The sequence below is a fragment of the Sinocyclocheilus rhinocerous genome, unplaced genomic scaffold (genome assembly GCF_001515625.1).
Source record: "Sinocyclocheilus rhinocerous isolate Xijiao unplaced genomic scaffold, SAMN03320098_v1.1 scaffold1708, whole genome shotgun sequence".
In the NCBI taxonomy this organism is placed as follows: domain Eukaryota; kingdom Metazoa; phylum Chordata; class Actinopteri; order Cypriniformes; family Cyprinidae; genus Sinocyclocheilus; species Sinocyclocheilus rhinocerous.
In genome coordinates this window covers 1,094,657-1,122,488 of record NW_015648635.1, presented here as the reverse complement: position 1 = coordinate 1,122,488, position 27,832 = coordinate 1,094,657, and the positions used below count along the sequence as shown (strand labels likewise).

At 35.5% G+C, this 27,832-nt stretch overlaps 4 protein-coding genes across 5 annotated transcripts in view; 2 read left to right on the top strand and 2 right to left on the bottom strand.

The window, feature by feature from the left end:
- LOC107710086 (POU domain, class 3, transcription factor 2-like) overlaps positions 1-575 on the top strand; it is an 850-nt gene extending 275 nt beyond the window's left edge. The window contains exon 2 of the mRNA XM_016514792.1: positions 4-575. Coding sequence (XP_016370278.1) covers positions 4-273 — 270 coding nt within the window. The 3' untranslated portion in view covers positions 274-575. The remainder of the gene's footprint in view (positions 1-3) is intronic.
- A 6,273-nt stretch (positions 576-6,848) lies between these two features.
- On the bottom strand, positions 6,849-12,959 carry LOC107710104 (failed axon connections homolog). Its single transcript, XM_016514813.1, has 6 exons — positions 12,517-12,959; positions 10,409-10,544; positions 10,132-10,328; positions 9,718-9,935; positions 8,237-8,353; positions 6,849-8,143 (listed from the first exon to the last, which is right to left on the bottom strand). Exons 1-6 carry the CDS (start codon positions 12,774-12,776, stop codon positions 7,857-7,859), a joined length of 1,215 nt encoding a protein of 404 aa, XP_016370299.1. The 5' UTR covers positions 12,777-12,959; the 3' UTR covers positions 6,849-7,856.
- Positions 12,960-13,757: 798 nt separating this feature from the next.
- On the bottom strand, positions 13,758-20,996 carry LOC107710128 (cyclin-C-like). Its single transcript, XM_016514852.1, has 12 exons — positions 20,834-20,996; positions 20,257-20,363; positions 19,984-20,068; positions 19,741-19,810; positions 19,605-19,656; positions 18,575-18,630; positions 18,000-18,035; positions 17,823-17,914; positions 16,473-16,540; positions 16,241-16,320; positions 16,043-16,161; positions 13,758-15,030 (listed from the first exon to the last, which is right to left on the bottom strand). The coding sequence occupies exons 1-12, from the start codon at positions 20,863-20,865 to the stop codon at positions 14,976-14,978; spliced, it is 852 nt and encodes a 283-aa protein (XP_016370338.1). The 5' UTR covers positions 20,866-20,996; the 3' UTR covers positions 13,758-14,975.
- A 696-nt stretch (positions 20,997-21,692) lies between these two features.
- LOC107710103 (glial fibrillary acidic protein-like) lies at positions 21,693-27,201 on the top strand. 2 transcript variants are annotated; one of them, XM_016514810.1, is made up of 11 exons: positions 21,693-21,989; positions 23,340-23,508; positions 23,587-23,736; positions 23,829-23,948; positions 24,034-24,129; positions 24,410-24,544; positions 24,625-24,735; positions 24,820-24,930; positions 25,439-25,563; positions 26,542-26,805; positions 26,927-27,201. In XM_016514810.1, exons 1-11 carry the CDS (start codon positions 21,790-21,792, stop codon positions 27,012-27,014), a joined length of 1,569 nt encoding a protein of 522 aa, XP_016370296.1. In that variant the 5' UTR covers positions 21,693-21,789; the 3' UTR covers positions 27,015-27,201. The 2 variants fall into 2 exon arrangements, with proteins under 2 accessions (XP_016370296.1, XP_016370297.1); XM_016514811.1 differs by having other exon boundaries at positions 26,932-27,009.
- The last annotated feature ends 631 nt before the right edge of the window (positions 27,202-27,832 follow it).

Sequence of the window (27,832 nt, the reverse complement as noted above, 5' to 3'; positions counted from 1 at the left end):
CAGGGGAGGAAGAGGAAAAAGCGGACCTCCATCGAGGTGAGTGTCAAAGGGGCCCTGGAGAGCCATTTCCTCAAGTGCCCGAAACCCGGTGCGTCGGAGATCAATTCGCTGGCGAACAGCCTGCAGCTGGAGAAGGAGGTGGTGCGGGTCTGGTTCTGCAACCGGCGTCAGAAGGAGAAGCGAATGACGCCCCAAAACGGACCGATGGCCGGGAACGAGGATGTGTACGGGGACGCCTCGCCTCACCACGGCGCGCAGACACCTGTTCCGTGAGAAAGAGGCGGCCTGAACATAATCGACTGTCTCTTTGTCCCGGTCACAAGCCCGCTCGGGGCGGACCGACGGTGATGAAGTGTCTCTGTGTGTGGCACCTCCGAGGGCGCGGAGCGCGCGTGGTGGCGCGAACAATATATGGGCACGGGCGCGAGAAAACACGCTCTGAGGCGTTACGCGCCGCGGCTGAACCTAAAGAGGGAACGTAAATATTCTTTTATTTAAGAGATTTCTTTTCAAATCCGGGGATCTGTGAAAGCATCATATCACTTCCAACCGAAAGCTGTGAAAAAAAGGCGTCAGGGGCGCGCCATCTTCCCCTCATGACCACAAAAGGTTTATTACTGATTGAAATTAATCTGGTGCAGTCTACTGTGCGTTCTCTTACACATATTAATGGCAAATGCTTCATTATTATTATTATTACTATTTCCGTCACGATCACAAAAGGTTTAATACTCATTAAGATTGTCTGCATTTTATTAGCCTTTATATATGAATGGTAATAAATAACCTAATAATAATAATAATAATAAACTAAATATCTCTAAATTATTTAAATAAATAAATAATCTAACTACAACAACAACAACAATAATAATATTTATTATTATTATTAACATTATTATTAACATCATGTAGCTATATTAACTTATCTAAAAGTATCACTGTTAAATGCAAACGTGATCAATTCTTTAAAAGTCTCATTTCGGTCACAACAAAGGCTGCCAAGTGCTGCTGTGTGTCGTTCACAGGCAAAGCAGCCCGATTTCATGCAGATCACGGATTCACACTGCTGGTGCAAAACAGAGGCCTGAGGAAAACAGTAAAACCCAGAATCGCACAGTGCTGTGGACCATATCGAAATTTCTATTTCTATAAATAATATTAAATGATACCAGCTCTTTATAAGTAACCACCCAATTGGGGTTTTCTTAACATTTTGAGTGAATTTCTATAAGAATGCACCAAAAGCGTCCATGATTTGAGACAGTGGCTTGTTTATTCAGATTTTTCCTCCTCTTAATTTAAACCATTTTTGTTTATTTACCCTTTTCTGGTTTAGGAAATCTAAAAGAAACCAAAACTGACTCGTATAATTTATGATATTTTATATGAAAGATAAAAACAAACCAAGTTTTTATTTAATTTCATTCATTTGTCTGGAAACGCTTTATATGGAAATGACAAGATTTAAAAACAACATTGACGACAATATAATAATAATAATAATAATAATAATAATAATAATAATATAGAGGCTAGTTGTTCTTGCTTGTAATTAACACCGATCAAGATTTAAAAACAACAACGACAATATAATAATAATAATAATAATAATAATAATAATAATAATATAGAGGCTAGTTGTTCTTGCTTGTAATTAACACCGATCAAGATTTAAAAACAACAACGACAATATAATAATAATAATAATAATAATAATAATAATAATAATAATAAGAGGCCAGTTTTTCTTGCCCATTATTATTATAGTAACATTGTGTGAATTTGTGCGTCAACTAAATGTATAAGCCTCAATATGTTTGTATCTGTTTGCTCTATTGTGTTTCTTGTTTATCCCAAATTTGTCTCTTTTTTTAACGGGAAATATTACACCAGCTGTGTTACAATGATTTGATGGCCTGCATCGAAAAACAAGGACATTGTGCGTGGATTTTTATTTAGAATTTTCTATGGCTCTGTGAATAGTACTTGTATATTTGTGCACTTAACCTGGCACTGCCAAAGCACAAGCTGTCAGTGTGCCCTATTGAGACCAGTAATGTCTTTGGTTTTGACAGAAAAATTGCACAGTTTTTAAACGCCTTTTGTCATTAAATGAATACGTTTTTATATAAAGAAGTGCCTCTCATGAATCTGTGCCCCGCGCATGAAGATCCTCAAGATAAATGGATTCACAATTTCACACATTATTCGAGCATCAAGGCTGTTTGAATATAATGTTGCCTCGGGATGAGCTGATGCTGTAGATCCATCGCAGACCGTTGCAATTCCTTCTCTTCGATTTCTGCGTGACCATGGAGGCAAATGCCATTTCACTGGCAATGAAGACGGATTTGACGGGTTCAAACGTGTCCAGAAACAGATCAGAGACGTAGCCTATATGAATATTTTATGATGCTATTCTGGATCTAAAACTTGTTTTTCAAAATTCAAACAAGCAAATTAAAATACATTCATGGAAACAAAATAACAGACTACTGCTACAACATTAGTGAGCTGTTAATTAAAATTAAAATATGCCGGTCTTTTCAAATATCATCGGCCATTTCCTGTAAATCAATTTACTGCTCCATCAATGTACAATTTTAGGAAAACGACCAAAACACTAGATGCCAATTTTATTTACTGTGTATTAATAATGAATAGTGAATCTTAGGGCCTTGGAAATTTTCACTGCCTTGAAAAACAGTAAAGCCGCATTTATGTGTGTGTGTGTGTGTGTTGTGAGCGCCATCTACTGACGATAATGTGTTGGAGAAAAACAATTCTTAATGAAATTGAGATATTACAGTTGTCTATCCGTTTGCATGTTCTGTTTTGTCAAATATATTGTCATAAAGTAGCCTAATGGAATATGAGCTCGGGGGTGTATTTTATAAATATACCGTTTCTAGTCACTCACCTTGCCAAGTGTGTTGTCAGTTCAGATGGTAGCCTACCTGTAGAGGTTTGTATAGGTTTGGTAACGTGCAAGTCAAAAGCCTCAAGTCATTTTATGTTGGTGGTGAATCATATTAATTTGACTTTTGTAGCGTGAGCATCAGGCTGTGTTTGAGAGGAAGTTCTTAACGTTAGAAAGTTGTATTGGAACAGGTGGCACATAAAAACGTTGGATCAATCTTGCTTAAGGTTGAATATCAGCTTTTAAACTGAATTTATTTTAAACCCTCTGTGTGCTCAACATCTTATTTTAAGATTTAAAACAATCTGGCACACAAGACAGGCAAACGCGGAAGTTATTTTGTTTGAATGTGCGAACTTCCGTTTCATTAGCCGCGAAAATAATAATAGTGCAGTAAACGTATTTGCGTTACAAACCAGTAGGCTAACGTTTATGATTAAGATAATAACCTAAAATCATATAACAAATACCAGTTTGCAATTGATTATTTAAATTAACTTAATAAATAATTAAACTATTAAACATATAACACGCACAATAAAATGTTTTTATTATAATTTAGCTTTGTGACAATATATTTGATATAATTTAAGTAGTTGTTCTGTAGGCTACAGAAATGAGGGAGTTTAAAAATCCTTCTAAATTATATGTAGGCCTATTAGTAAATATTAAGAATTAAAGAATGAACTGTAATCAGAAACCACACATACAACCAGGAACAGTTCATTTAATACAGCTATATTTCATGAAATCTTTTTTTTTATCTTTAATACATTCGTCAGACAATTTGGGTTCCTTATGTTACAGTGACCATTAGTTCATGAACACAACCCCTCCCTCCCCAATATTATGTATAGCCCATAATAAATCCACCAGGGTCATGATACACACAACATAGACTCTGTAATATGGCTCTAAAATCAGCACACACACATGTAAAGAAACATGAGACTTGAACTTTTACCATTGCCTTTCCAACATTATTCCATCTTTGGGTTGCCATATTTCCATCACTTTTGGCATATGAGTGGGGCCGTATGTCTTGTGAGGAAAATAACTACAAGACTGTCATGTATGGATGATAAAACTAAAGCTCAACAAGGAACCATTAAAAATTCATTTGCAATAGTCTGTAACGCTTGTAGTGAGTTTTTGAAGACCAGCCTTGAATTCTGGCCTAGTGAGCATCATCTGAAATTCATTCAATATAATCAAAAAGAAAAACATACAGATCTCACAGGAACTAAACAACTACAGATATTCATGAAAAACTCATTAAAAGTCAATAATAAGTCTTTTGCAATACTTTCAAAATATAAATTAAATCACAAGCGATAAATAAAAAAAGGTCAAGTGGTCCAGGAATAACATATAGTACATACACAAAAAAAAGATTTAAAAAAATATAAATAATGGTTTTTTAGAATCAGGCACAGTCTTAAATCAAGAACAATACAAACAAGCAAACAAACAAACATCTTAAGAAAGAATATGGTTTTACTCAAGACTGGCTGCCAATTTTATGACTTTATACTTTAAAGGAATAGTTCACCCAAAAATGAAAATTTGCTGAAAATTTACTCAGGCCTTCCAAGATGTAAATGATTTTGTTTCATCATCAGAACAGATTTGGAGAAATTTAGCATTACATCACTTGCTCACCAGTGGATCCTCTGCAGTGAATGGGTGCCGTCAGAATGAGAGTCCAAACAGCTGATAAAAACATCTCCATAATCCACAAGTAATCCACACCACTCCAGTCCATCAGCTAATGTATTGTGTAGTGAAAATCTGTGTGTTTAAAAGAAACAAATTTATCTTTAAGACATTTTTAACTTCAAACCATTGCTTCGGGTTAAAATATGAGTCCTCTATTAATAATATTGCTTTCTCCAACTTCACAAGACATTAATTGATATACTGGAGTGGTGTGGATTACTTGTGGATTATTGTGATGTTTTTATCAGCTGTTTGGACTCTCATTCTGACGGCACCCATTCACTGCACAGGATCCACTGGTGAGCAAGTGATGCAAAATTTCTCCAAATCTGTTCTTTTGGAAAAAACAAACTCATCTCTATGTTGGATGGCCCAAGGATGAGTAAATCATCAGCAAATTTTCATTTTTGGGTGAACTGTTCCTTTAAGTCTTTGGAACATTTAAATAATTACTGGGACGCAAACCTTTTATTTCTGATAAAGCACCAGTTAATTAAGCTTATGTTTATTTAAAATCGTTTTTTCCTACACAATTCTTAATAATGTTGCATTTGAACAAACATCAGATAAATGCATTTGTATTTGAAGGGCGTAAAAATGGCGAGACACTTTCCATTCTTTCTAATAAGTGCTCTATATAGACAGCATCTTAATGCAGGATTATGTTCAAGATATTAAATGGGTTTTTGTGGCAACAGGAAGGACGTTTGTACGGCACAGCAAGATACAGATTATATCTCACTACGGAACAGAAAAACATAAGTCTCCCGTCCTGCATGTGTCATTCGTTGTGCATCGGCCCCTAGGAGATCATTCCTGCGAGTGTGTTCATGTGTGACGATGACTCAGTGACTCAGTCATGCAGCAGATGGACACACACACACACACACACATACACATCAGCTGTCTGTCTCCATCTGTATTGTGTTATGCGTCTCCTGTAATGGCTGCATTTGAGAAACACTGCTGCATTACCAGGGTATTCTGTTCTATTCTGGTCCAGTGTTTTCTGTCGGAGTAAATAATGATGCAGCCCACAGGAGGTGCTCTTGCACAATCACAGATCCATCTGAATTGTTTGCTGTTCGACAAACACAAGTGATGTTCTTAGCTACACATTCAGCACATAGAACAGCTGCAAACATATACACGAGTCTCGCATGATATAGATTTCAGTAGCATGGCTGCATTCAACATTTTCTTGTAACTGAAAATAGACTGAACCTCAAACAAATAAATGATCATATTTGTCCATTTTCTTATTTATATATTCACCGTATTTGCTCCTATATGAATAATTCACCCAAAATCAAATAATAATATGTCCACATTTAAACGTGCAGGGAGTATTGATGAGATATGACTGATATTAAACCATAAAAGTTAAATAAGCCTCTAAATTATGAACATGATCAAAACTGTGCTGAAAAACCTGTTGTACACAATCTACTACATGCCTTCTGTCATCAGATTGATAGTTTATACTTTTTTTTAGCAAGTAAAAGGCCTTTTAGTTTCTTTCTAATAATGTTGTGGTTCACGTGTCTTTTTGCTGTGACTGATTTTTATTAAATAAGCATAAAAATAACTTTTATATTGTTAGTTATATTTCAAGATGAATATTTACTGGACGGAAGCAACTTAGGCTTACTTGATTATCCACACATCATTTTTTAGAAAAATCATGGTAAAATGTGAGTATCAAATATGATACATCAGGCTTGAGTGACAACTGATATTTATATGCATTTTATGTAAATAGTCTGTTATACCTGAATAAAATTGAGCATGAGCTCCATATTCTCTTATATTATATATTATATGAGCCATAAAAGCCAGATGTATCTAATATGATACTCCAAAAAAAAAAGCTAACTTTTTAATTTATTTATTTTAAATTTTGACTAAATAAATGGTTCTATTAAAAAAAAAAAGAAGAAGAAGAATTTTGACACTATTATTTCATACGTCAAGCTGTTTTCACATAAAGCCACTATGTAACTTCAGAAGACCTCAAATATAGTGCACAAGTCATATAATATATTCTCTTATATTATATATTATATGAGCCATAAAAGCCAGATGTATCTAATATGATACTCCAAAAAAAAAAGCTAACTTTTTAATTTATTTATTTTAAATTTTGACTAAATAAATGGTTCTATTAAAAAAAAAAAGAAGAAGAAGAATTTTGGCACTATTATTTCATACGTCAAGCTGTTTTCACATAAAGCCACTATGTAACTTCAGAAGACCTAAAATATAGTGCATAAGTCATATAAACCACTTTTTTTGGTGCTTTTTTACATCTTGACTGCCTCTGGTCACTGTATGCTTTTGTATGTATTGTATGAAAATAAGTGGTTAAAATTTGTTCAAAATGTATCCGTTATGTTCTACAGAATAAAGTAAGTCATTTAGGCTAGGAATGATATAAGGATGATTAAATTACAGAAGTTTCATTTTTGGTTGAATTATTCATTAATGCATTGCATAATTGGCCATAAAAAATAAAAATGGCAAGATCATCAATTTGGGAGTTCTGCTGCGCTGCAATGGTTTGAGAAAATAAAAACATTTTCACAATAGCCATCCATCAGTTTTCTCGCTCTGCATATTCCAGTCTTAGCTTTGTAGATTTGACCGAATAAAACGACGTGAATTTTAGATTGACTATGAGATATTGTGCCGTCTAAATCAGTCAAGTTGTTTCACACAAGTATCTTTCAATCAGAACCCAAAACCCTTCTTTCTGTCTGTCTAGCCGTAGGCTATAATAATAAATCCCAGGCTGTAAGAAATGCTGTTTAGCTACAAACACACACGGTGAAAGGGAAGTGGTCACATGTGATGATGTCATTCTGCTGATGTCAAGCGCAGTGATGATGTCACACCGCAGGAGGAGTGATGCGGCTGAAGCGTCATTCACTCCGTTCCATTCTCGCGCTTTCATCCATCTTTATTATTCTGTTTGATACTTTTTCTTCCTGGATTCTCTATGGCCTGACCTTACCTCGTTTAATAAAATCCTCTTTCTCATTAATTAAATTAAGTGTCAGAATACCTTTCCCGTCGGCTTTATTGCCGAGAGTCTGGGAAAACCGCTGTCATGTCACCACATCTTTATTTGACCAGCCCTTCCCCTGCTAAAGGGCTTGTGGGAGAACAAAGGGGGCGGGGCCCGTGCAGATACATCATCAAGAGGGTATGGTTTTCACTTCAACTGCTCCATTTCCGAGCATTCGGTGTCCATGTCCGAGTCGAACAGAGAGCGCCCGGTGATGTCGCTGTCCGGTGACGGCGTGTCGTGGTGCGACAGAGCGCTTTCCTGCTCCTGGAAGCTGCCGCTGCGTGAGTAGAGACCCAAATCCGGAAGCTGGGAAGGAGAATCCGGCTCCTCGCTCAGTCCATCGTAGTAAAGGTCGTCGACGTCCACAAACCACTCCGGCCAGAATTTGCGGCGGATTCGCTCACAGTACATGGCCAGGTTGATGAACTCGCCTGCACCGATGAAGCAGCTTCAGTCAGTTAATGCGCTCAAAACTTTATATGACAGTATTCCCATACACAAAAAGCATAAGTTCATGACCTCACCTTTGATTAACTGCTCCGGACGTGTCCCTGGGAGAGTCCACATGGCCTGAGCGAGATGACCAAATACAGCAGCATCTACTGTGGAGAGCTTCGGGCCCATTAGATACTTTTTATTGCCTATGGGATAAATTCTATTATTAAATTGAATTATATAAGACAATAGAAAAATAATTTTTATGTTTTTTTTATGTGGTTTCTGGTTTGTTGCTATGATGTTCTGGTCTGTAGATATGGCTCAGGTACCTATGGAAGCTTGTTTCTACCACAGACTAAAAAAATAATAAAGGTAATTGCGATTTTGTTTATCTGACAATTATGAATGTTTTTCACATAATTGCAAACTTCTATCTTACAATTCTGGCTTTTTTCCTCCGAATTGCAAGTGTACATCTTGAAATTGACTATTTTGATCTCAGAATTGTGAAAATATGTCTCACAATTGTGAATTTTTCCCTCTGATTTCTAAATTTACATCTCATCATGTTTTTTTTCCGCCATGGAATAAAAAAAATGTAAATGTGACTTTTTCTTTCTAGCAATTATGAGTCTATTTCATCACAATTTTGAGAAGAAAAGTCAGAACTGTGAGATATAAACTCTCAATTGCGAGAAAAAAATGCCAGAATTGTGAAATAAAAACTCAGAATTGAGAGAAATAAGTCAGAATTGTGAGATAAAAAGTTGCAATTACCTTATCTTTTATTCCATGAAGGAAAGTTTTCATAGCAATTCACTTGTAGTAAGAGTATGCTCTTTCAGGATTATTCATCAAGACGTTTATTTGAAAAGTAAAATTACTTCGAGTCTTGTTTTCTGACAAATTTATCAAAATTAATGTATAAAGTGGTATAAAATTGTTTATGCTTAAAACAAAAAAATATTTGTCAACGGAGTAAGAAAAATAATCTTGTTTTGCCTTAGAATTAAGTTTATTTTTATTACCCCACTTGTTTTAAGCATAACCTCACATTTTTCAGAAAACAAGTAATTTTGCATCTCAAGTAAAGTGTATCTTGATATAGGAATCTTTACTTATTTGTACTGGAGAATAAGACAAAAAAATACTAAGTAAAAAAATATTTTTTTTTCCAGTGTGAAAGGAGGATTTAGGCTTACTGAGCACTAGAGGGCAGCACAGATCCATTGCTGCATTATTTTGCAACCCGTTTAAAAAAAAAAAAAGAATGATCTAGATCAGGGATCCTCAACTCTGGACTTCGAGATCCACTTTCCTGCAGAGATTAGATCCAACCTGGATTAAACACCATCCTGCAATTTTGTAGTAATCCTGCAGACCTGGATGAGCTTGTTCAGGTGTGTTTGATTAGGGTAGGAGTGAAACTCTGCAGGAAAGTGGATCCAGGTCCAGAGGTCCAGAGTTGAGGACCCCTGATCTAGATTAAATATGAAAAATGACTAAAATGCTACAAATCCTGCCAATAAAGCTAAAAAAAACTGTGCCTCAGATGTTCAAAACACACCAAGGAATGTGGCAAGGGTGCGCATGTCTTTCTCCATCAGAGAGTAAACCTCCTCTTTGGAGAAGCGTCCGATCCCGTGGCCGTACATCTCTCTCTTCACGATGCTGCCGGTCACCTGACTCAAGATCCATCTGAGCAGGTCACTCAGCGGCCCGTTTGTGGCTAACATCTTCTGTGTCTCTTCCACATTGTCCACCCACTGACAGTATGCTATCGTCCTAAAGCAAAGCGCATCGCATTTAGATTATCAACACATTTTAGTCGTTCAGTAACTTCAACTAGTTCAAGTTGGAATCCACTAATGAAAGTGAATCTGATCTCTGTCTTTCAACAATATAATGAAGAACTGAAGATGTTTATTCAAATATCAGGGTGATTTAGACCATATGTGAAGAAAAACCAGCTCATTCTCACCAGTAGAAGTGTTCCTCCACCATTTTGGTGATTGCACGTGAGATGGCTTTCTCCTGAGGACTCAGGCTGGAGTTGAGGTTCACGCCAAGCTTCTCCTCCAGGAAGTCAATGATGAACTCTGTCCCGCACACCTGCTCCTTATTATACGCCATCCATGGCATCTTCCCTTGAGGAGACAGCTTCCCATCGAAATAGTTCTGAGGAGAAAATAGCTTGTGTGTTTGAAAAACATCCATCGCTTTTCACAACATAACATCATCATCATATATTTTGATACCTGGTAAGGAAGGTCCGCCATCCGCAGGTATGTTTCTATCTTCAGGCAGAAAGGGGACAGGCTAGGGACTCCAGTCTTGGGCCGGGCAAACTGATGCAGAATGATGGCATCTTCAGAGTCCAACTCCTGTTCCTTCCTACAGGGCAGCAAATATGGAAGTGTATTCGAAATTAATGGAGATCAAACAGTTCACAAATACACTAAAACATCATAAAATTATCAATTTTGTTTGAAAAATGCACCAGAATCTGTCCAAAATGAGCAAGATACAGCACCATCTACTGTGAAAAGCTTTGGGCCCATTAGATACTAATGGTAGAAATCATATTATTACTTTGGGAGAAAATATATTATCAAATTGAATTATGTAGGGGGGAAAAATATTTTTATGCTGTTTTTAATGTGTTTTCAGATTGGTTGCTATAATATTTTGGTCTCTATATATAGCTTGGTTACCTCCTTCAGTGTCTCTGTTTTTTTTTGGACATTTCATCATTTTTAAACCAACTTCATCATATTCTAAAATGAGCAATTTTGTTTCAAAACACACCAGAAACTTTTCAAAATGACCATATACAGCATCATCTATTGTGCAAAGCTTTGGGCCCATTAGATACTTTTAATTGCCTTTGGAAGAAAGTATATTATTAAATTAAATTACTTAAGACAGTAGGGGGGGAAATAGATTTTTAGGTTGTTTTTAATGTGTTTTATGGTTGGTTGCTATAATATTCTGGTTACCTATTCAGGTACCTCCTTTAATGTCTATGGGAAATAGATTTTTAGGTTGTTTTTAATGTGTTTTATGGTTAATATTCTGAATATTCTGGTTACCTATTCAGGTACCTCCTTTAATGTCTATGGGATTTTTTTTCTTTCTTTTTTTTTTTTTTTTTTTTACATTTGATCATTTTTAAACCGAGTTCATCAAATCCTAAAATTATCCATTTTGTTTCAAAATGCACCAGAAATATACTAGGAACACTTCAGATCGATTCAGAGTTCAGTCTTTAGTGTTTTCTATCAGCAGGATTTAGTCGCTGTCCACTTCTCTGGTGCTGAAACACATTAAAAGCATCATAGTCAATAGTGTTTTCTCTTCAGTTTTGTACTTATGATTATGTGTCTGATCTTAAAACAATTAATAATATGTAATTATATTTGTGTAATGCATGTCTGAATCAATAGCTCATGTGAATGATCGTCAAATAACACCAAGTCTTTCCCAGGGCCTTGTGTAACCTGAGATGTTTTGCTGAGGACTAACAGCACTGCCATTTCTGCAAAGGTCAGAGACAAAGCAAAAGCACAGAATTAAACCCAGCTAGCTCTGATCACTATATTGACGGGTCACTATTTACATGCTCTCATGAGGAGTCCATAAAGGTCATTCTGTCACATCACAATAACACAAGGAGATATTATCCTTAAGGCCTACACATAGAGACGCTCCTGCAACCATGCCCTTGATATAGCACACATCAACATGTCAACATTCAGACTTTAGACGAGGTAAAAAAAAAATAACATCCTGCTCAAAATTCAACCACTTAGCAGGTATTCATTCATCACTCTCCAGTGTAGGATAACGAATGGACTGCATTGCATTCTGTTGACATGATTGTCCAGGATATTAATTTAGGTAATTTTTCTTACTTAAAGACCCTGTTCATGCCCCTCTCACTCCACACAAAGGAGAATTCTTAAAATATATAAGCATTACATAAATAGTAATAATAATAATCATAATAATACCAAGTACTATTGTTATGTATAATTATTATTAAATATTATTTATAATATATTAAATAAAATCTAAAATATTAATATATTAAAATATAAACATTAAATTAAATCTAAAACATTTAATAAATATATTTTATCATATATTTCTATAAATTATTAAATATATATAAAAGCACAAGCACTGCATAGATAGTAGTAATAATAATTATAATTATTTTTATCATTATCATCACTACTACTACTAGTATTACTGTCTATGCAGTGCTTATATATAAAGTGCTAATATATAAACGCTGCATGGGTGGCAATGATAGATAGATAGATAGATAGATAGATAGATAGATAGATTCCATAATAGCTACCTAATGACAAGCAGCTCATGTAGTAAATAGGCAGCGGCGGTGAGCAACGCGCCCCCGGTGATGTAGAGCGTTTTCCTCCACCAGGAGTCGAATCCTAACGCAGACATGATCCCTCCGTACTCCTGCAGCGGGTAGGCGATAATGTACCCACACAACGAGAGATGCTCCTCAGAGCCGCACAAGCCGAGCGAGAGGCTCTTGTTCTGGCCCAGCTCAACCGCGCAGGAGCGGCTCCAGGCGAAGCCGACGCGCCAGTACATCCTCTCTCTCCTCTATCCGCCCTTCGGCCCGGTGTGGGTTCGACAGAGGAGGCTTCATCAGTGCCGCAGGGTGGAGGTGGTGAGGATGTGGGTGTCAGAGGGTCTAAGGACAAACGGGTGAGGAGCAGCAGTAGGCATGTCGCCTCTTGATGCTGACCGTCCGTCCACGCGGTGGGGTCGGCATCAATCCGCAGCCGCTCGCCGCCGCTGTTTACCGCACAGCTGAGCGCGGTACGTCACCAGGGGCGGGGCTGCTGATGCTGCGAGGGGGCGGGGCGAGCGCGCCGTTTCGCCACTCTCATTGGTCAGATCCACTAGTTTGGTAACAAAAAAATTCATAATAGCTCATAATATGAAATCAGTAGTTTATAAATGTTTCATTCTTTTGTTCCAAGAAACAGCTGATAAAGTAACTTTGCAACTAAGCCCACAGAACGAAGCATTACTGTGTACTATTTACATCAGTTATTTTCATATCATTGAAACATACTATTATAGTTTTCATTAATATTTTGAATTCCGTTTTATTTTTTACATTTTCTGTTTTCATTTTCATTTTAAAGTTTTAGTAATTTTGTTGTGTTTTGTCGATTTTACTAGTTTTAATTAATTGATTTATTTATTAGTTATGGTAGTAGGTAAATTCATGATAATTGGGACATTTTTGTCAGTCATTTTAAAGAGGAAAAAGTTTCCCAATTTACCTGAATTCACCCTACATCAAGTTAAACTAAATGAAATTGAGAAATGTTGCATTGGCAACTAGCTGAAGTAAGTTTCACGTAGTTGCCAATGCACCATTAAAATGAAGTTTAAAATATAACATTAAAATATAAAATTATTTTAATATAAATTTAAAACTTTATAAATATATGAAATTATTTTATATAATTATATAAAATAATTAAATTATATATAATTTATATATAAAATATATAATTTTAACACGACACTTTTCATGCCAAAAAAAAAAAGAAGTAATTTTTGTTTCAACAGCAGCTTTATTCAATAAGGCTTCTGAGCTCCATTATAGACAAACAAATGAGAACACTCCAAGCCCTCTCACCTTTCACAGCTCTCACATTATCAAATATATATACAGGCAAATAATACATACACTGCATCACGGAGAAGGGCCACATTTATGCAAGATCACTCAATAAAGATGAGGCAACACTCCTGAAGCACAGCTAAACAAAGAACCAAAAACAAAAATTCCATTCAAACACAGCCAAACATGTATGTACTGTAAAATCTTTTGAGGTCCTTCCACAATTAGTTATGTGTCCCTCAAACTAATAATGGAGATGGAAATGATGGGAAGTGAGGGACTTGATAACCACACCTAAGATGCAGATCTACATTTCCAAAACCCTCAAGATATTGGCTTGTCCTCCATTAAACGTGATGGATACTTCAGTGTGCTGCAGCTACAGAGACATCAATTAAAAAAACAAACAAAATGAAAGCAAAAAAAACAGCATTTGGGTTATGGCAAGTACACATAGCATAATCATACAGTAACTTTATAATAAGACAAAAATGATAAAAACAAAGTCAAGGGCTTTAAATGGAAAGCATATTTACAATGCAGTTTGAAGCATATTGTGATCAACTCAACTATCTGTCACTTGTGCATTCTAACTCACATCCACACGTGTGTCAAATATCCAATCAGGATTTGATTACACAGTACGAGGGTTCAAAAGATCGCCGTCACATAGCCCTGTGGCCAATCAGTTTACAGACAGCCACTTTGTAGAGAGGACTGATCCGTTTCCCTGAGGAATACAAACTGTGATATGGTCAACGAGAGGCACGCATACAAATATATTTGCCATTAAACACACACACTCTCTCTTCGTCACTCCCAGACAGAAAATAATCAAGTTTTCTTAGTTCCCAAAGAGCATCCGCTGAAAGAAGCCTAATGGGACTTTTCAAGGAAGTCAGGACCATCGATCTGGGAAAACAGCACCCCTCTTCATCAAGCAGATACCCAATGAGGTGCGTTTGTGATTGCTCTGATTGCTGGAAGAACCCAGAAGAGAGGAAAGAGAGGATGTGTGTGCCAGGAATCGTTTTTTCCACACGGTCATAAAACGATGTGCTTGTGAAAAGCAGCATTCAGATGTGCCAGGATGTGCTGTGTTTGCCTCTCTGAATCACTCCGCCTCAGGTCCTCCAGCAGGGGCCACTCTAGGACTGACTGTACGAGCTGTTTTGACTCCCGTTTGAGCTCTGGTCAGTCTCACTGTTGTAAGAAAAGCAAGAAAATACAGGCGCAGAAGTGAGATGAGGTGAAAGAGGTCTTTTCCACTTTTCTAAAGCTAAAACTATTAAAATTACCAAACATTTTGGTAATTGCAATAAAGCTGAAATAAAATATAAACATTAGATGAAAAACTTGGAACTTAAACTAAATTTTGAAATTCTGCCTTGGCAACTAACTGAAATAAGCGCAAGTACTTAAAAATTAAATAAAATTTCTTTAAACATAAAACAGACTTTAATAAAGGGCTTTTCCACTTTTCCAAACTTTTCGAATAATTTTGAGTACTAAAATAATTACATAAAAAAAACTAAAAAGTAAACAAGAAAAAAAAATAAAAGCACTTTAAAAAAAAACTAAAACTGAAAATAATATTTGAACATAGAACAGGCTTTAATAAAGGGCTTTTTTTTCTAACAATCAAAAACAATAAAATAAAAATAAACAAATACTGGATGAAAAACTTATATTTTAAAAACTTTAAACTTTAACAAACAAATTTAAAGCTATATAGACACAGTAAAAATAAATAAATCACAAAAGCACATAAAATTCGTAAAATGTAAACTGAAAATATAAACATGAAAACTAATTCAAAATATTAATAAATACAATAAAATTTATAAATAATACAAAAATATAATTGGGCTTCATAGCCATGTTAATTGCGGTGCAAAATTCACAAGTGTGAAAGCATGCTCAACTTCAAAAACTGTGACATTAACCCTTTAAGACATTTTTAAAAAATATATAACTGTACTATAATCCTGTAATTGTACTTTTATCCAGGACATTTTCAAGAATTCAAGAAGAGCTTTTGCACTGAATGAGAGTAATATATATATATATATATATAAAAAAGGAGTAATAAAATTAGCCTCTTTTCATTGTTTCTCTTTGCAATGGTGAAATAAATAAGCACTCCAGGCTATTTCCATATAAATAAATATAGTGTTGTGTGATTTTGATAACTGAGGTCTGCAGTCTGTCGTACCTGTTAGGAGGGGGTTTGGGTTTGGGCACCTTGTTGAGCACAGCGGCCATTTCCTTCCTATCATCAAAGTTCTTCCACTGGTCATAGAGTTTCAGAATCACCCTGATGATCTCCAGGATCTGTTGAAGAAAAGCTCCAGTGTTAATGTACACAGCAAGACAGAAACATTCATTCATTTTACAGCTGGACGTGTCTTACCTTGTCCATGTCAACAGACAGCTCAGCAAACCACTGCCTGGCATCTTTCTGCTGCACCACACAGGCCACATGCAGGCAGGCTGGAGGAGGAAGGAGACACAATCTGTAACTCTGCCCACTGGTATGTGACATGACCATTTCTTATACAGTTATTCGGATCTAAAACTTCCAATTTTCTGCTTCTTTGCAAGCATAAGACCTGCTGGATTAAATGTAGGAAGTTTGTTCTTACCCAGTGCAATCATAAATGGAGGATAAAGCAGACACAGGTCTGTCCTGTAGGTGTCGTTCACTATCCTCCTGCACACATTCACAGGACATTCATGTTCACTCATTCAGCTTATTTTGCAACACGGAAGTAAGCTATTTTCTGTGATTGTGCAAGACTTTCGATTCATTAGCTGCTATAGGTAAATGACTAGAAGAAAAAGAAAATGCAGTAAACCAGTGTAATTTTAGTATCACTGGGATATATTATAGTTTTTATTAATATTTTGAATCAGTTATTTTTATATTTGCAGTTTTCATCTTTTTAAAACTTTCAACTTTCATTTTGTTGTGAGTTTTTGTCATATTCAGAAGTTTTTGTTTGTTCATATGTCTATAGTTTATTAATTTTTATTCAGTTTTAGTTATTTAAATACATCAAGTTAAACTAAATTAAAATGAGAAATGTTGCCTTGGCAACTAGTCAAAATAAAAAAAATACAAATGTATTTCAGTTATATTTTAGTAAATTTTGTTTATTTCAGTTATTTTATTTCTACAACTATTTCTATAACTATAATAACCCTGCAGTAAATGGTAAAACTATCTGTGCTTCAAACCAATGCATTTATAATAAAGATAATAAATAAATAAAAAATATGATAAGAAATACAAGTTTGCAATATCAAGCACCATAACATAACTGGAAGCCAGGATTGTTAACTAAAACTAAAACTATTAAAAAACATTTTTGCTAATTAAAATAAAGCTAAAATAAAATATAAATATTAGATGAAAAACTTTTTAAAAAATTAAACCAAAACTGAACTAAAACTGAAAAAAAAACAACATAAATAATAATATTTAAAAAGAAAAAAACTAATAAAAATGGCAAAACACAACAAAATTACTAAAAAAATAATAATAATAATATTAATAATTTCAAACTAAAATATAAATAGATGAAAAACTTTTTAAAAAATTAAACCAAAACTGAACTAAAACTGAAAGAAAAAAAAACAAATAATAATATTTAAAAGGAAAAAAACTAATAAAAATGGCAAAACACACAACAAAATTACAAAAAAATAAAAATAAATAAATAAATAATAATAATAATTTAAAACATTAACCAAAAATATAGCAGTACATAAATAATTTGTTACAAATGGCCGCACCTGCTCTTACGTTAAAAACAAGGTGGATAAAAAACCGAAGAGCTTTTGGGAGATGCATAGATTCAGAAGCAAGAGGCTTGTATAGGAAAACTTATCAACTTATCTTATTTCAACTTGGACTGTTCTAACAGACTTATAAGGCAAAATGAACAGTGGTTGTTCGTTTTTTATGCCGTCTGAAGCCACACACTCCTCACCAAGCCAGCGGCAGCAGCATGTCCTCCTGACCCATGTCCTGCACATACTGCAGTAACGGTCTGTAAGGGTGGTACACGATCAGACAGCAGTCCTGAAACAAATCCAAACCAAACATCCATGAACAGATGGCAAAAACAAAGATCTAAACATCCTAAAGAAGAAGAATCTATACCAACCATGAGCTCCAGTAAGTAGAATTCACACTCCAAGATCTAGACACAGAGAGAAGCGTGAGTTCACTGCGAAATCGTCGCACTAATATGTTATGTGCACTAATGATCATCTTTCCCATTACGATGATCCATAAACGTTCCACCACACCTCTGAGATGTTTTCCTTGCAGCACCTGACCAGAGGCGTCCCCAACAAATAACACTGTTTGTAATCATACCGCACTTATCACCAGCCCGAGACACGAGCTGCCAACAGTCATTTATCACCATAATGAGACTTTCCTACGAAGGTGTCGTAAGGGGAGGAATGTCACTCCTGATTGGGTGTCAGAAACTTGGTGACTGCATCATCACACACACACAATCTCAGCCTCTCGGCCAGCGTTTCCATCATATGAATCTGACAGTTACAAGAACTTTTTATCTAGATCTCTAGTGACGCTGTCAGATTTCCAAAATCAGAAACTCTTCTCAGTAAGAGACCAACAAGGCCATCTGGTACAACTCACACTCGCCTACATGCCAGATCAGTGTCTCGTACGTTTTCTGCTGTAGCAAAGCACAGAAGTTTGACTCACGTGGTTCATTCTGAAGGGAAACTCCTTTGGAAAGGCATAAGAGAACCTCGTTTTCACTGTTACAAATAGAGAAAGATGTATTTATTCCATATTAGTATGAAATCTTGAGAAAGACAAATCAGCATGCTTATCGCGATCTGGGATTCCCAAGAGAGATTTGGTGATTATGTCTAAAAAGTTAAATTTTATGGTTAAAGTTTTAATGAAATGCTGAGTTAAACTTTCAGGGTTTCTGCAGGTTTTATGTAGATATATTTAAAGCTTTTTAAAGACCTTTTTAAGACCAAGAAAAGAAAATGTAAGGAATAAACTGAAGCAACACGTCAATATGTTATGTAAATGTAAATGTCTAGAGAGCACACGATGAGTTGCAACACATTTTTTATTCATTTATATATGGAAATAACATTTACTGCTCCTTCTGATCACACTGCAAAAAAGTGATGTTCTTCATCAGTAGCATTTTGTCTTGTTTTCCAGTGCAAATGCCTAAAGATACTTAAATCGTTTAGCTGAGAAGCAGAGTGACAGAAGATCTTGTTTACAGTAAAACTGATCAAAATGAAGTAAGTTTATTATTGAAGGTTTGAAACCATAACATCTTCCAAGGGGCTCAGAAAAAGTGACTTAATTTAGAGAGAAAACTACATTGACAGTTCTGGTTTTAAGCATAAACTCACATCATTTTGTTCAATTTTTCATTATAGATTTGCATCTCAAATAAATGCATCTTGATTTAAGAATGTTTAGACATTTGTACTGAAAAACAAAAATACTAAGGAAGACAATCGTTTTGTTTTTTCCCCAGTGCATGCAACATTTATGACTTTATGATTTTAAAATTTTCTGCTCTTCATTTGTGGAAGGGTGAGTTAAGACTTGTTGAGACCCGCTGAAACCCTGTACTTTATATTAAACTTTGAATATCATAAGCACATGTTGTACAATTCAGCTTTAGGGAACTCAAAAATGCATTTCTGTAGTAATATATGATCCTGTCTGATGAGTTTGTAAAATATAAATCACTTACACACAGACGTTGCTGCTGAAATAAGGCGTGTGTTCGAAACAACACCAAATTCCTGTTAAGGACAGAATTTTATTACATTAAAATTCAAATGTATGCATCTTTCAGCAGAAATTTCCAATATCGAGACTGTGTTTACCTCTACTTTAGAGGCCAGAAACACACATGTGGGGGCCATCAGCACAGGGTCTATGCTCTTCAGAGAGTACCTGAAAACAAGCCAAGAGCTTTCTTTTACTTTCACGTAAGTGTACTTGAAAAAAGCCACAGAAAATAAATGTAGCACCCTCACTTGGAAAACACAAGAGCCATCAATCTAAAAGTCAATTATAAATTTTTACGGAGGAAGTAAAGGCTGTAACCAAGAAAACGACCTGCTCACCTGGCGTAGAAACGCTTAAAGTAGACGGTTGCCGTGGCGATGACCTGCTGCCTGAGTTTCAAGTGTTCCCCTAAGGCTTGAATCACTGCCACAAGATGACAAATTAAACTATTTAAAGTGTTTCAAGACAAGGTTTATTCCTTTAGACTTTGAATGAACATTTCCTTAAAAATCCATCTTAAATAAAATACAAAGCAGCTGAATTACACCTGATGATTTGCATTAATTCAGAACAGGCTCATATTCATATTTATAAACAGTTTATCTCCATACCATTGGCAAAAAATATCTGTAGCTTCCAATATTCCTCCTCTGTGAGGAACTTGAGATCTTTCTGTCTCTCCTTCATCAGATCCTGTTTGTCCAGAACCCACTGCAGACTGATAAGAACAAACATCAACACTTTAAATACAGAAATCATAAAAGAATAACTTATAAATCAACACAGCAGCATTACAGTGTATATTTAATATACTCCTAATGTCACTTCATTTCCAAACTTCATACAAGCATCAAAACAAAACAAAATTATACTAATTGAAAATCACTTAAAATGATGAAAATGAACTAATGCCGTGAATGACACACATTTATACTAATTATTCATACATTTAATTTCTCTATGGTTTCTTCAGTCCAGAGCCACTAAGTTAGCCAGCCGGCTAAAGCTAATAATCCAGATATTTATACTATTCCGAAAATAAAAGACATTTATTCTAGTATCTATTCTTTATCATGGTATTAACCAAGATCTGGTAAAAAGTTAGCTATAATCAGGCAAATCCGTGAATTTGTATGTTTTTATTTCTCTTACAGCTTCGCAGCAACAGCAACACTCGTCTCTACTTACTAATGTGAGCTCTGCCAGAAGTTCCCTGCCATCTTGAGGTGTTTGATGTAGAAAATTAGCCTTAATGTGATCTTAAATTGTGTTAAAATGAAACGATACTCTGAATTAAGCAGACGAGGGGCGCGACATAAACAACACTCCGTGGAATTTAAATGTGCACAAGAAAACGGTCCGGGAGGAAGCAAATCTACGCATGAGTTCCGGACAGATTCCTGCGCTCTTCTTGTTTTCATTTAATATCATATCATATCATATCATATCATTTCTTATAATATAATTGTAGATAATATTATAGTACTGTTGTTTTATTATTATATATAAATATATATAATATATAGCTCATGATATAAAACTATTGTAAATAATATAATCCAAGTTCATATGAAAATGGGAAAGATGATAATCAACTTTAAATAATAAATAGAATAGAAAACCATATTATATAATTAAATATAAAGAGTCATAGAATATAATTATTGTAAATAATATAAACTGTATTATTAGTATTAGTATTATTTAACTATTTAAATGTAACAAATAATATTTCATGCCACTTTGATGCTATATGTAGGCCTATATAATAATTATAGTGTCATTTCTTTGTGCGTTTGTTTGCTTGTTTGTTTCAAGAGCATAATACAGTGACTCTATAACGATTATAGCACGCTCTTCCTTGATGACGTCACCAGCACTTTCAGTCTCCGAGTTTTTAGACAGTTTTAGCGCAGAGAATTTCATTAGTATAAGGCTCACTCTCAGGTTTGCCATCTCCATTAGGAAAGCTCACTCGTCTATTTTTACCGCGGTAAAGCTCTTCGCGGTGGCCCGTCAGATAGTTGAGCGGAGGGTCGACATTCCTCGCCCGGACAGCAGGTATAAAGCTCCATCATCAATGAGTGCGGACACAACGCTTCTGGAGCATCTTTGGAGACGCGCGAGGAACCACCAGCTTCACCATGAGTCAAAGCCCAGAAAGGATGTCATCGTACCGCCGTCACTTCGAGGGTGTCCTGACCTCCTCTTCCACGCTTCAGGTCCGGGTCTCCAGCCCTTCTCCCACCCGTGGAGCCGCGCGCCACCGCTCCGCCAGTTACACCCGCAGCGGCACTATGGGACGCAGGGCGCTCTCCGGATCCCGCAAATCACGCATGACCAGGTATGCCATTATCATATCATATCATATCATCGCTTATTTTATTTCAGCTATAACATTTCTTATTTTTGTTTACTTCAGGTCTAAGTAGGCTACTAAAATAACAAAAACTAAAAACTATGCAGACATTAAAAAAGTAATAAAAATGACAAAAAAAACACAACAAATTGTAAATATAATATAAAAATATACAAAATGCAAAAATATAATATAATATAATATTAGTGCTGTCAAGCGATTAATCGCATACAAAATAAAAGTTTTTGTTTGCATAATATATGTGAGTGTTCGGTGTAGCTATATTTATTATGTATATATAAAGACATACATGCAGTATATTATATTTTGAAAATATTTACATGTATTTACATGTCTATATTTATATTCATAAAATTTATATTATAAATAAATATATTTAATATATAAACATAACATATTTTTATGAAATGTATACATGAATGTGTGTGTACTTACATAATAAATATACACAGCACACATACATATATCATGCAAACAAAAACTTTTATTTTGGACGCGATTAATCGCGATTAATCGTTTGACAGCATTAAATATAATATAATATAATATAATATAATATAATATAATATAATATAATATTACATTTTCATTACTTTAAATAACATAAACAATAATTTAAGTAAAATAAAATATAATAGATATTTCAGCTAGTTGCCAGGGTAACAATTCTCATTTCTGTTTAGTTACAGTTGAAGTACTAAAACAACAAAAACCAAATAAACTAACTCTAAAAACTAAAACTTAGTTTAAATGGTTAAACTAACTATATAGACTTATTTTTAAAAAAGGTAAGAAAAATTACAAAAACACAAAACAAATTTACTAAAACTTTGACTAAAAACACAAGACAGAAAATGTAAAAATAAAATCTAATTCAAAATATTAATAAAAATATTATAGTATATCAATGATACTAAAATAACACTGGTTGTAATAGGCTATAACAGGGGTGGCGAACTCCGGTCCTGGAGAGCCGCAGTCTAACCAACCCTAATAAAAACTCGCCTGCCTGTAGCTTCCTAGTAACCCTTCAGACCTTGATTAGCTTGTGCAGGTGTATTTGATTAGGGTTGAAGCAAAACTCTGCAGGGCTGCGGCTCTCCAGGACCGACGTTCGCCACCCCTGGGCTATAATATAACAATAACATATAATATAATATCATTAATAATAATGATTTTATTTCATTATTACTATATTTGATCATTTAATTGGTCAAATAGCTTGTATTTTGTATTACTTTGTATTATTATTAAAAAAACAAAAAAAAGTACAATAGTAAACATTGTAAATGTATGTTTTGTGTCCTTCTACAGCAGTGTGAGTATGGGAACGCTGTGTCTGGGCATGGGTTTGGGGGTTGCTGGAGGCGCAGTGGACCTGGACACTGCAGCCGCTGAGAACCAGGCTTTCCTCAGCACACGCACCAGTGAGAGAAAGGAGATGGTCGTCCTCAATGACCGTCTGGCTGTATATATCGAGAAGGTAAGACACTTCTCCATCTTCTCCTTTTGCTTTTCCACTTTGAAGACCAGCCTGTGAGTTTGAGTGTGCTTGTTCCAGGTACGCTCTCTGGAGCAGAGCAACAAGCTGCTGGAGGCAGAAATTGAGGGCATCAAGAGCCACCATGTGAAGCCGTCCAGTCTGCGACTGCTCTATGAGGACCAGCTGAGGGAGCTGAGGAGGATTGCTGACCAAATGAAAGTCCAGCGGGTGAGGGATGACCACTGGCCAATTATGACTTACTTACGCATTTAGACCATAACTCACTCATTTCTAGCAAGTATCTACCTGTGCTTTCGTAGGACCTGGCGGTAGCAGCAAAGGATGCCATGGCAAGTCAGCTGGAAATGCTGAAGGTGAAATACGAGGAGGCTGTGGAGGTCAGGAAAAAGGCAGAGCTTGAAATTGAAACCTTCAGACCGGTAAGGTCCAACTTAATACACAAAGTGTAACATCACTTGGTTTTACATAATGATTGGGGTTCAAAAAACTCCCTCTGTCTACTAGGATGTGGACGCAGCCACATCCGCCCGAATTGCCTTGGAAAAACGACTGGAAAACCTGGAAGTGGAGCTTGAGTTCCTGCAGAGGATTCACAAAAAGGTGCAGGCCATTTAAATATAATATTATCTAATATTATATATATCATCATATTATTATGAATAATATAAACATAGATAATATTATAAATATAATCTGTATCCACTGTAAAAAATGATACAAGTCATGGCAACATATGTTTTTCCATTACTTTAACAATGTGCTAATATAATCAATGTTAAAAAATTAACATGTGATTTTATTGTTAATCACTGGGTATTTCATTGCATTAATATGGTAAATAATTGAATTAATATTCTGACAACTGTGTTCTGTATGTCAGGAAATCGAGGAGCTGATGGCTCAGATTTATGGATCTGTGGCTAAAGTAGATGTGGCCTTCTCTTTGCCCGATCTGGCATCCGCCCTCAAACAGATCCAGGCTCAATATGACAGTATCGCTGCCCAAAACCTGCAGGTAATATAAACCTCAATATCCCTTAGACTGAACTGTTTTGCTCACAAATGCTAATGTTTTTCCCGACCGGTGTTCACTAGGAGATGGACGCTTGGTATAAAGCAAAGTTTCAAGATCTAAACAAAGCTACATCACGGCATGTGGACACAGCGAGGAGCATCAGAGAGGAAATCACAGCTTACAAGAGAGAGGTGTGGGAAATCCTGTCCTGTGCCTCATTTAATAAAAGCACCAAACTGTACTGCCTTATAAATTTAATGCATGTGTGTTTTTAGATTCAGAATAAACAGAGAGAACTGGACGCCCTTAAGAACAGGAATGAAGCACTGCTGCTCCAGATCCAGGAAGCACAGGAGAGACACAAGAAAGAGGAGGAGGAGCTACAGGTAAAGCCACGCCCCCTTCAATGTAAAGAGAACATGTCACAATGGCTACATCCAAAATCACATATTAAGTAGGTACTTAATTAAGTAATTACTTGACGGCTGTTAAAAAATACATTCTATATAATAAAAATGTAATCTGCACCTACCAGCATAGTTTCGTTGTTACACTTCTATTCACAAATCCTCTCCTGTGGACTCATGGGATAGTAAAGTGTCAATATGTGCACTTCAGAATTTAGATGGACGTAGTAGCTTGCTACCCTTTGCCTACTGTTTTATAAATACTGTAAACTCTTTTCACCTACTATAGTATAGGGAAGTATGCCATTTCGAATGCAGCCAGTCATTTTCTAGTGCAGAATATCATTGAGACCCAGGGTGGGCACTTTTTTGAATTGGGCCATCAAGCAACCACCCAGAAAGCAACCTCATAGCAACATGTTACAACCATTCATGAGTGAGCTACACTCGATTTGATTTGAAGATGTCACTCAATCATGCGTCATAGATCCGTATCGAGACTCTAACGGAGGAACTGAAGTCTATTAAAGGGAAGATTGGGCTGCTGCTGAGAGAATATCAGGATCTGCTCAACATTAAGATGTCGCTGGAGATTGAAATCACCACATACAGGTACTGCAGTGCTGCCATCACACCACATCACCTTGAACGAGTAATACATTGTATCTCGCAATTTAGATTTTTTTTGAGATGTAAACGGGTCAAAGACGTTAAGATGTCCACATCTATTTATTTTTTGCTCGGAAAAACAAAATTGCAATTAAATTAAACATAAAACTTTTTACATTTTTTGAGGAACAACAATTTATAGCAGTATTACACTTATTGTTTTTATGCTTAAACCCCTTTTCGTCTTTGACCCAAACACAGAATTGCGAGAAATAATCTCAGAATTCCAAGATATAAACTCTCAATTCTAAGAAAAAAAGTCAGAATTGTGATTTTTTTCTTGCAATTCTGAGTTTACATCTCGCAATTCTGTTTTTTTTCCACCATGGAATAAAAAAATAAAAAAGATAATTGCAACTTTTTATCTTGCAATTCTGACATTTTGATCTAACAATTCTGTTTTTTTCCAACATGGATTTTAAAAATAAAAAAGGTAATTGGGACTTTTTATCTTACAATTCTGACATTTTTCTCGCAACTGAAAGTTTATATATCATAATTCTGACTTTTCTTCTCAGAACTGCAAGTTAATATCTCGTAATTCTGACTTTTTATTCCCTCAGAAGTCTGAGTTTACATCTCACAATTCTTTTTTTTTTTTTTGCCATTAAATAAAAAAGGTAATTACAACAATTTACCTCACTGTAATTTTCTGACTTTTCTCTCGCAATTGCAAGTTTCGGCCTTTTTTTATTTTTATCTCACTGACAAGTTTATATCTCACAATTCTCAAAATTCTGAAAAAAAAAAAAAAAGTTTGAATTGTGAAATAAGTCACAATTCCCTTTTTTATTCTGTGGCAGAAATGGGATTCCATAATATGGTGATTAAAAATGGTTAACAATATACACATACTGGTAGTTTAAAATTCTTGGCAACTACCCATATCTAACCCATTTTGATTTGCCTGTGGTTTTGCAGGAAGCTGATAGAAGGAGAAGACAGTCGCTTGTCCAGTATGGTGAGCGGTCTGTCTCTCATGAGCCTGAGTGCAGGAATGGTCAGCAGCGTTTCTGGGGCGGCAGCAGCCCGCAGTCATGCGATCAGTGGAGCGGTGAGCTCAGCCGCCTCAGAGAAGATGCTCTCCAGCAGCACAATAGTCGACCACAACCATCACGAGTCTGTGGAGGAGTTCACTCACGAGCAGGCTGTGGAGATGACGGAAAGGAAGACTGTCCTCATTAGGTACAAGTACACTGTTCCACCACAATATTACAAAACAACTTCATACTTTTTTCAAGTTATTATATAATAAAATGCACGTGGATGCTTACTGATGCTAATTCCCATCTCTCTTTGGTTGCAGAACAGTTAAGACAGATGACGACGTGTTTCAAAGGGACACACAAGAACGTACCATCACTATCTCTGGCGCCGCAGATGAGAACGATTGAATTAGAGTCATGAGCTCGCATTCCAAACCTCCATCTCAAAGTGTATTCATTTAGAGTTGTTGTTGCTCAGATCTCACATTCCGTTATCAAAACCGGTGATGAACCAAACGTCACAAAAAGTCTCTTATCCTTTGCTACCTACTTTGTGCTTTGACTAAACTGCTGTAACTGCGTCTAACTGCGTTTAACTGTGTGTCATCCGATTCTTCAAAACAAATAAAGTTTGATTGCATAGCAGCAGGGCCTGAAGTTGTTTTAATGCGGTTTTTCTGTCTGAAGTGCATATATGGCACACTCAAAGAAGCAATGCTTTTATAGAGCAAGAAAATTAGAGATTTGTTTTATTACAGGAAATATCAGACAGAAGAAAACACCAGAATGATGGGATAAAATATTTATTCGATTTTCTAAGAACCCAGGTAGCATATTTATAGCAAAAAAAAAAAAAAACGGGTATAAAATCACATAATGCTACATACAATCCAGTATGCTTTACATTAGGTTTAATTCACCTCTATTTTATTTAATAAGGTTTTTATTAGAGAGCTATGCAATTTTGATTGCACATTCACTGCTATTCAAAAGTTTGGGGTTATTTTGTTTTTTTTAGAGAAATTAATACATTTACTCAGTAAGGATGCATTAAATTGATCAAATGTTACAGAAAGACTTTTTACATGCTGTTTAAATGCTGTTAATTTGAACTTTCTATTCATCATAAAAACCTGGAAAAGAAATATTAATCAGGGCAACTGTTTTCAGCACTGATAATAATCAGAAATGTTTCTTGAGCAGCAAATCATCATATTAGAATGATT